The following is an 8819-nucleotide window of genomic DNA, read 5'->3' as shown; positions in this document are numbered from 1 at the left end:
GGGGGGGTGGGGTGGAGACATGATGGGTTAGTGGTCCTGGACCCGGAAAAACTCTAGAGATAGATAAAGTGACCACTGCCAAGGGTCAATCATCTATTGGTCAGCCAATAGTCCCGATGTTAATACTGACCTATGGTAAAACGCTGCCCCTGTCAACACCATAGAGTACTCATTGGTCCATTTGGAGGTGTAGCCCCATTTAGAGCGAGGCTCGTCCCAGAAATGATTACGAGCTGGGTATCCCACAATCCTCTCTGGGAAATGCTGCCAGACGACAAAGGCAAAATCAATCTGAAAAGAGACAGACAGAACACGATCATTAATGGGACGAAAATTCATTGATTTATGACACAACATGCAAAGTTATGTCTTTTTTTATTTTCGCGTCTTGCATACAAGATGAATGGGCCCAATCAGTAAAAAAAAAAAAAAAAAAAAAAAAAAAAAAAAAAAAAAAAAAAAAAAAAAAAAAAAACCTTTCACTTGCTTGTCTGATGTAAGATGTATCTTTCCTATAAAAAAAAATCCAATAATATGAAATAAAATACAACAAGACTGCTCTTTGTAATGTCATTTTATTGCCTTTCTGCTTTGCAGGCTTATACAAAACATGTTTCCAAAACACTGAAGAATACAAAGAAATTAAAATTGCTTCTTTATATCTGCAGATTTAGACCAAATACAATAAGTTAACTGCAGACCAGTCATAAGGGAATATTTAACCAAATTATTCACTGTGAAACAGTAACAAAACTGGTAGTTAGATGCCTAAACTGATACTTTGATATTCTGCTTGATAAAAATTTGCTGTCTTGCTCTTATTGTAATTCCATTTGTCTCTTGAACAGAAAAAAAAGTGTCTCTAAATTGAATAACAATTGCATTTCATGGCTGCTTAGAGTTTCTGTGTTATTTGATTACAAAGAAACTTAACAAGGTTAGAGTCATCTTATCATTGCTAGAACAAAACTCTTGTTACATTCCTTTCTCCTGTTATCTTAAGAGCTGTTATTTTCACAAGACAAAATTCTCTGACTTACTTAATTTAGTTCCACGTTTCATTACTGGTTCTGGGGCTGTGACTTAAGTTAATAAGACCCCATTCCCACAGATTTTAGATCCATCCATCCCTGTGGGGAGTCTCACTAGATTGCTGACAGCTTAACTGGCTTTAATGTCTGTCCTGCCTATTAAAAGCTGTAAGGGGGTAATTAACTTTTGTGCGTGCTCGGCTCCCGGAAGCTGACAGCAATTTAGGGAGTTAGGTCGATCCAGATAGATTGATCTAAATCTGTGGGAACCCACTCTAAGAGTTTCAAACTGATTAAAAAAAAAAGAAAATATCTGGAAGTTGTAAGTCCGCTATCCACTCTACACACTTACTTAAACACAAACATTTTTTTTTTTTGTATTTTTACCTCGTCAGTTGTAAGCATGACATCTTCATCAAGATTTAAGACAGCTTGATTACTGATTTCTTCCCATGGATGAAACCTGGCACTGATTGTCTGGAAAAAAAGGCAATAAATAAAAACCACAATACGTACAAGATTGTTAAGAGGCTGCTACTGTAATAAAACATCTGCTGTGGAATTTGAGTACTATCTGCACACCATGTCATCCATAAGCTATGGAAAACACTTAAAAGGCTTCTTTTTGTTACTGAAGAATACAGACACATTTACAACTGGCCTAGTTTATCCCAATTTTATAATCGAAGTGATTTGCGTGTGCTTTAAAATACTTGAAACCTGTTTTGGTGTGCTCTTTTGACTAATTGACCTGTTTCAAACGTGCTTTCTGGTTTCTATTCTTGTTCTAAAAGTAGTTCTTGGCTTTTAAAAACTGTTATAAAAGTACTTTTAGGCTTTTGAACCTGTTCCAAAAGTGGTTCTTGGCCTGACATTCGTTTTCCAGATATCTTCAAGTTTCTAAACCTGTTCTGGGAACACTTTTGACTGATACCACTCCCAAGGAAAAGAAAATCAAGATATCTGCTACCCACCTTGACTGGTTTGATAATCATTGGCACCTTCGGGATGACAGGCCACTTACTTCTCACTGGAGGAGGGCCATCACAATTCCATAACACTATAATCTGAAAATATTTATAATTATTGCTAGAATTTACAAGCTATTATGAAGACAAAATGAAGACTCGGATATTGGGAGATAAGAGTTTACTTTTTTGGATTTTTTAAGCACTTATAAGTCAAGCTGCACTCGATTTTCTTTTCTCTTTTTTTTTTCACTCTTCACTATAAAAAAACTATCACTATCAAATTCTACATTTTCTCCTTTTATGTAAAAAAAAAATAATAAAATAAAAAAATAAACCAACACAACAAAATAAAACAATTGCATAAATCACATTCCATAGTACACAGAGAGACAAGTCTTGAAATGTAATAAAGAAGTAAACTCACCTTTGCTAAAAAACTGGATTTCACTAAATTTTTCAAAAGCTTGGACACAGGCGAGGAACCAAGCACTACGCAGTTGGTCACGTACACTATTGCTGTAAAATTCCCCCCTGTGGCCAACGGTAACATAGGTGGCAGCACCATACTGTGGGATAATCTATGCTGATTAATATTATTATAAAATGGGAAGTCTGATAAATTTTCAGAGAAGTCTGTCTGAATACTGAAGGCTCCAGGTGTGCTGTTCCAGATGACGCTGGTCCGCGCACTGTGCTGAACGACGCGCTCTTTCAGGATCTGGAATGCACGAAATATAATAATATTAAGAAGAACAAATAAAAGCAGTTTACTACCATGCTCGTTGCACATTTATCTAATGGTCATATGCATAGCATAGATTGAACTTAAATTTCTCAAACACACCATCTAAAATTAACAATTACACATGCTATTCTAAAGTGTGTCATATTCTTAAACTTCAATTCATGCGAAGTACAATGTTTCCTGCATTTTGGAATAACAGACCTCTGATTTCATGTAAGATTAACTAACTGAAGAATTCAGCCTTGTAGGTATGTTAACCTTTACATTAATTTTCATGCTGTTTGTCCTTTGTCTATATCTGCCACTCACATGTAATGCGTGCCTGTCTCACTGTCTGTCTGTTTCGTAAAAAATGGTCACTGGTATGTAGCAGTCTGCCTTCTCTCTCCCACACACTATTTGGATTGTACCGTCTATCCCACTCTCTCTCTTTCTTTCTCTCAGTTTGGGCCATATCTCTTTCTCCCTCTTCCACGCACACATAAACACACACTTTTTCTTTTTCTTCCCCCTTTTTCTCCTCATTCTCTGTCTTTCTTCTACCCACATCCCTCTCTCTCTCTCTTTCACAAACACACAAACTGGACCATTCTCCTCCTCCTCTCTCTCTCTCTCTCTCTCTCTCTCTCTCACACACACACACAAATTGGACCATTCTCTCTCTCTCTCTCTCTCTCTCTCTCTCTCTCTCTCTCTCTCTCTCTCTCTCTCTCTCTCGTCATTACCTCCAGCACAGTCTGCACCATACTGTCCACAGAGGAGAAGTAAGTTTCCCACAAGAACTGCGTCTGCTGGCGAAAGGCTAAAATATCTGCATCCGAGATTGAGTGAACAATGGATGGGACCTGAAAATATAAAGAAAATATTAAAAGGGTAACACACGGTCACACCTGTTGACCCAGAATCTTGCAGGTTTGAGTAGAGACTACATATGCAACATAATGTCATAATATGGAAAAAAACCTTCTAATGGTTAATGTGGACTATCAGTAACCTGCAGCAAAGCAATCTGGTTCTAATTTTTGAACTAGACCTTATATTTGTATTTTTTCTCATAAACAAGCACAAATGATCAGAATGTAAAGAGATGCTTAAAGTGCCTGGTGATATAATACCTTAATATGGAATTATCACCAAATACACCAATTTAAAATTCAAAATTGTACTCCTTAGTTTACATTAATTATAATCTGAATTTTGGGTTTATCTTTTTTTTTTGCTTTTGAACTGGCTTTAAATTGTATTGAGACTACCGAGAATGAAATGTTATTTACCTAGTAAAGTGAAAGTTCATATTCAATGTCACTAGGAAATCGATCTCTATGAACTTAACACTCGGCAGAGACTATCAGTCTAAATGTATTCCTGAACTGAAGAACAGGGAACCCCAGAGAGAAGTGATTAGAAAGGAAATTGACTTAACCTTCCCCAATGTCTAGGGGTTTAAGAGAAACCCTTCCAAATGATCAGCAATTAAATTTTCTGAAAGGCAATGTGGCTTCCCCAAGAAGGTTTACAGGCATTTACTCTAATGGAGATGAACAACGTTGTGTTACTTGATTTTATGCTTGATAAGGTCTGGAATTTTTGTTTAAAAAAAAAAAGGAAAAAAATTTTGTGCAAATTTTTATACAGATATGGATCCACCCTTCAAGGCGCTAAACAAACAACGTTTGATCAGAACTCATTATTTTACTTTATTCTGTACTTCAATGAATTTCACAAAAATAATCCCTTGATATTACCTACTATTCCCCTTTAAAAAATTGAAACCCTAAATTACACATCTATGGGTGAAAGTTGTAACTGAAAATCCTGAAAACTTTGCTTATGGTATCTCACTGCATTTAGACTATGTGAAAAAAATAAAAATAAAATAAATAAATAAATAAAACTGAAAATCCTGAAAATAAGGCACAACCCTGAAAAACTTTGTATAATGCTGAACACTTTCATCCAATGTAATGTGAAATACCAGCACTACCTGGGCTCTTCATTACACAGTCACTTCTCATTTCATCTACAGCACCATGTTTGACAGTATGTTTTATTACAGAGGACAACCTCTTCCCCACCAAATATCACATGTAATGCACTTTTACTCGATACTGGAAGTGCTGTTGGAGTAAACTTATCCAGATTAATTCACCCTTGTTTTTAACAGTTAAAGGCCACATGTACTTTCTTTCCTTCACACTACTTATGGCAACTTGGTAGTAATGTATACATCACACATACTTTGGTTTTACCACAAAGTTTCTGGCCCCCACCTTCTTAAATAATTTTTAAAAATGTACAATTTAAGTAGTACTGAAATATACCAAGGCCAGTTTCAAAACATATCTAAGACAAAAAAGTTGGTCTAACTATAAGACCAAATGCTTAAATATCAGGATTAATCTGATGCAGACCACAAGAATATATATAATCACTAATCATGTCTTTCTTTTTGCAAAACAGGCCTAATACTTCATGTAAATGGACTTAATACTGTTCAATCTTGGATCAGAACACAGTAAAACATTGGCCTAAAAAGTTTAGACAACTTTTCCATCTTAAGTTGTTCTTATTTGTGAAACTGGGTCCATGAACAATTCTAAACATGAGTCTTACGGGAATCTGAACAATCCCAAAGCGAACATTTGATAGTGTTGATGTTTAGGGACTGGTGTAACAACAAGACCTGGTCTCAGATAATAGAGATATCTAGCTGTATTACCCAATAAGCACACTGGGGGAAGACGGGTACCATTTGATCTCTCTGTGTAAGCCGCTGACTCATCTTCTCTCCCTGATAACAGTGGTCTTCAAGTTAGTTTAAATTCTAATTTCATTAAGTATGTCTGGGAATGGAAGTGACTTCTAATAAGATCACCAAAATAAATAAATAAATAAATAAATAAATAAATAGTCAGATTAACACCCAAAGATTCTTGGACTTCAAAACCAATATTATTGAAAGTTTGATTGGTTATTGGCCATAAAGTATATCCATTGGAACGACATAATCAAATGTGACTTTTTTGATAGAAGGGAGGAGTAGAAACTTCTACAAATGCAGAGTATAATTTACCCTGGGGATGCCTGTGACCCCATAGAGAGATGGCGAGGGGACCCAGATGTGGATTTACGGTAGTGACTCGATTTTTTCAATGGGGGCAAATTGTGAATTTCACCTGAAAATGTAATTTTTAAAAAGTCTTGAAATTAGAAGATTCCTACCGAGTGATAGAAACAAAACTGAACACTAAAAGCATCTCAAATGCTACATAAAAAAATATATTTCAATTTTTTAAAAAATTATTTATCTGAAAGACAGATAACTTTCACCCACTGAAAAGATCCAGTGACTGCTACAATCTGACCAAGTTGACCAACTTACTTAAAGATTTTCAGTTTTACCCACGCATCATTTCTCTCTACCCTATGGTCAAAGCTATTTCTAGGAACTCTCTGTGCCAAGAAACCGAGGGTCCAAAAACTCCAATAAAATCATGCTTATGATAACCCAATACCATCACAGTGGCAATCCAATTTTTCAGAACCGTTTCAGAAATTTCTGCTTGACAGATCATGCAATCTCATGACTTCCTTCTTCATTGATTCTTTTCCATTAGAGACATGCAGGGACTGGAGGTAATCTGCTTAATTGCACTAAAGTGGTAAGCTTTTTCAAGGTATTACGTAGGCATCTGTAGTACAAGATTCACTTAACCATTCAGCAATGTGGGGCAATGTTTGGCCAATGTGGCACTGGTGAATGCCCAGGCGATGCCAGAAAAGACATGAGTATTGAAGTTGATGTATAACAGTCTCTCTCTCTTTTCTAATTTTGCTTCTTTCTTTTGCCCACTGAGTTCTCTCTCTCTCTCTCTCATACATACATCATATATACTGGTACACGCATAGCACCCCCCCCCCCCCAAAAAAAAAAAAAAAAAAAAAAAAAAAAAAAAAACACACACACCCTTTTCTGTCAGTGAAAAAACACATTCAACTTCACCATATTATCCACGACCCAACTTGATTCAGCATCCTCAAGCTAATTACCAACAAATGATACATAACAATGCAAATACCTAGCACAAATATTAATACCCATGTTATATCATTATCTTTGCAGGGGCACAGTTCTGTATTAAAAGTCAATATTAGACAGGAAATAATTCCCTGTTGATCAATGCCTATCAGCTACATATAAGTTGACATATCTTAGTCACTGATGTGCTAACACTTGCCAATTTAGAGAAATGCTAAAACCGACTTAAACTGGCTACACAAAGTGGGGTTAACTTGACTTGTTTTAGTCATTTTGTGAAAAAAGGGATGAAAAAGTAGTGATATGGCTAAGGAATTAAAAAAAAAAATTGTTAGAGCTACCCAGCAAAGAATAAGAAAAGCTATCTGAAAGCTGTTTTTCAGTCAACCAGCATCTTGTTCATAATCAACCATACCACAAGATGGCGCAGAATAAAAAAGACAGTCTGCATTTTTCATTTCTCTTGACATTATAGCCGACAAGTTTTGTTTTTTAACAAAAAATGAGGGTGGGCTGGATGACTGAGAAATACAGTAATAACTACATAATTCTAAACACATATTCTTCTTCCTCAACATTTATCCTTTTTAGACATTTATCAATGGTGTTACATGAAGTCATTTAACTTTTCAAAACGTATCAATCAATATTTCTGTGTGCTGGTATTTATATCACCAACTCCTGCACTGAACTTTTCAGATATTTTTACTCCTTAAACCTACAAAATTATCATTTTCAAACCTACAGGAAAGGTTCATAGGATCATAAATATTACAGCTGGAGACTGACAACCAGTTTGATTTGAAAATTTTCTTATTATTCTCTATACATACAAAACCTAAATTTTTGAGAATGCATTCCCAGAGATTTAGAGTAACCTAACTCCCTCGGGGTTCCCACTAAATTGCAGTCAGCTGAGCACGCACAACAGTTAATTACCCCCTTACAGCTTTTAGTAGGCGGGACAGACGCTTAAGCCGGCTAAGCCGACAGTGAGACTCCCCACAAGGTATAGATCGATCTAAAAATCTGTGGGAATGGGGTCTTAGTCTTGAGGGGGTGGCTATTAATGTGGTTTCAATTTAAAGGATATTTAATGTCACAGATCTCCCCTGAGTCTCCCGGAACTTTGGTGGGCAGTTTAATTGAAGAACAGCCGACCTCCCTGGGGTCAAAGAGAAATCTAATTACCCAGGCTCCCCATACAGCAATCTACTTCCCAGACAAAGCCTTCTAGCAATTTTGGACAAAATGGTTTAATACACCTCCCCCGAACCCACAAAACACATCTGGTCTCTTCCGTTTGTATTGACAGTTCATGTAATGTACACGTGTAATTAATCGTTCTCTGCATCCCATTGTGTATATTTGACATTACGCTCAGATGGTTTGAAGATAAAAGGAATGGCTCTCTGAACAGTCAGGGCTTATGAATGATTAACTCACGCCGCTCAACTGGGAAATTATTTTGTGAGAGATCTACTCAGCAGTTCAGAATGTTAAGACATATTATGCAATTATCTTCCAGACTCTGCACTTAGAAATATATATATTTTTGAAAATCCCCATGTTTGACATGTGTGTGTGTGTGTGTGTGCACAAGCATCTGTGTGAGTATGTATGTGTGTTGGTTAAAAATATAATTAAAAATCTCAGAATTCCATGATTCCATACTAAAATTTCTGTATAATGTCTGTATAAAAATGCCGTTTACCACTTACTTGTAAAAGTAGTCTTTCATCTCCCCAGACTACAGCTTTGTTCCAGTCTATCACATCAGAAAATGGCAGCTCCCAGCCATTGGCTAATAAGACTGGGATACAGCCTGCCTGTAGCACTTCTATAAACCTGTGAATATTAGATCAAAAATCATTTAATGAACTTCTCCACACACACACACACACACACACACACACACACACACACACACACACACACCAACGCATTACTTACATTGACATTTGCAAATCTGGTAAATGTAGAGAATTTATTGGCTGGACAACGCTCAATTTATTCAAATCATTTAGGCATAA

At 36.2% G+C, this 8819-nt stretch overlaps 1 protein-coding gene across 1 annotated transcript in view; it reads right to left on the bottom strand.

Moving 5' to 3' along the window:
• Positions 1-8819, bottom strand: part of LOC106175986 (exostosin-1a) — a 43657-nt gene that overhangs the window by 5261 nt on the left and 29577 nt on the right. The window contains exons 3-8 of the mRNA XM_087018965.1: positions 8508-8634; positions 3473-3592; positions 2427-2720; positions 2006-2098; positions 1419-1508; positions 131-291 (exon numbers count right to left, since the gene is read on the bottom strand). Of these exons, the coding sequence (XP_086875091.1) occupies positions 131-291; positions 1419-1508; positions 2006-2098; positions 2427-2720; positions 3473-3592; positions 8508-8634 (885 nt within the window). The remainder of the gene's footprint in view (positions 1-130; positions 292-1418; positions 1509-2005; positions 2099-2426; positions 2721-3472; positions 3593-8507; positions 8635-8819) is intronic.

This window comes from Lingula anatina, chromosome 8 (genome assembly GCF_051362555.1).
Source record: "Lingula anatina isolate TDL-2025a chromosome 8, LinAna3.0, whole genome shotgun sequence".
NCBI classification, from domain to species: Eukaryota; Metazoa; Brachiopoda; class Lingulata; order Lingulida; family Lingulidae; genus Lingula; species Lingula anatina.
Note: the sequence above shows the minus strand (reverse complement) of the source record. Positions and strands in the feature narration are given on the sequence as shown.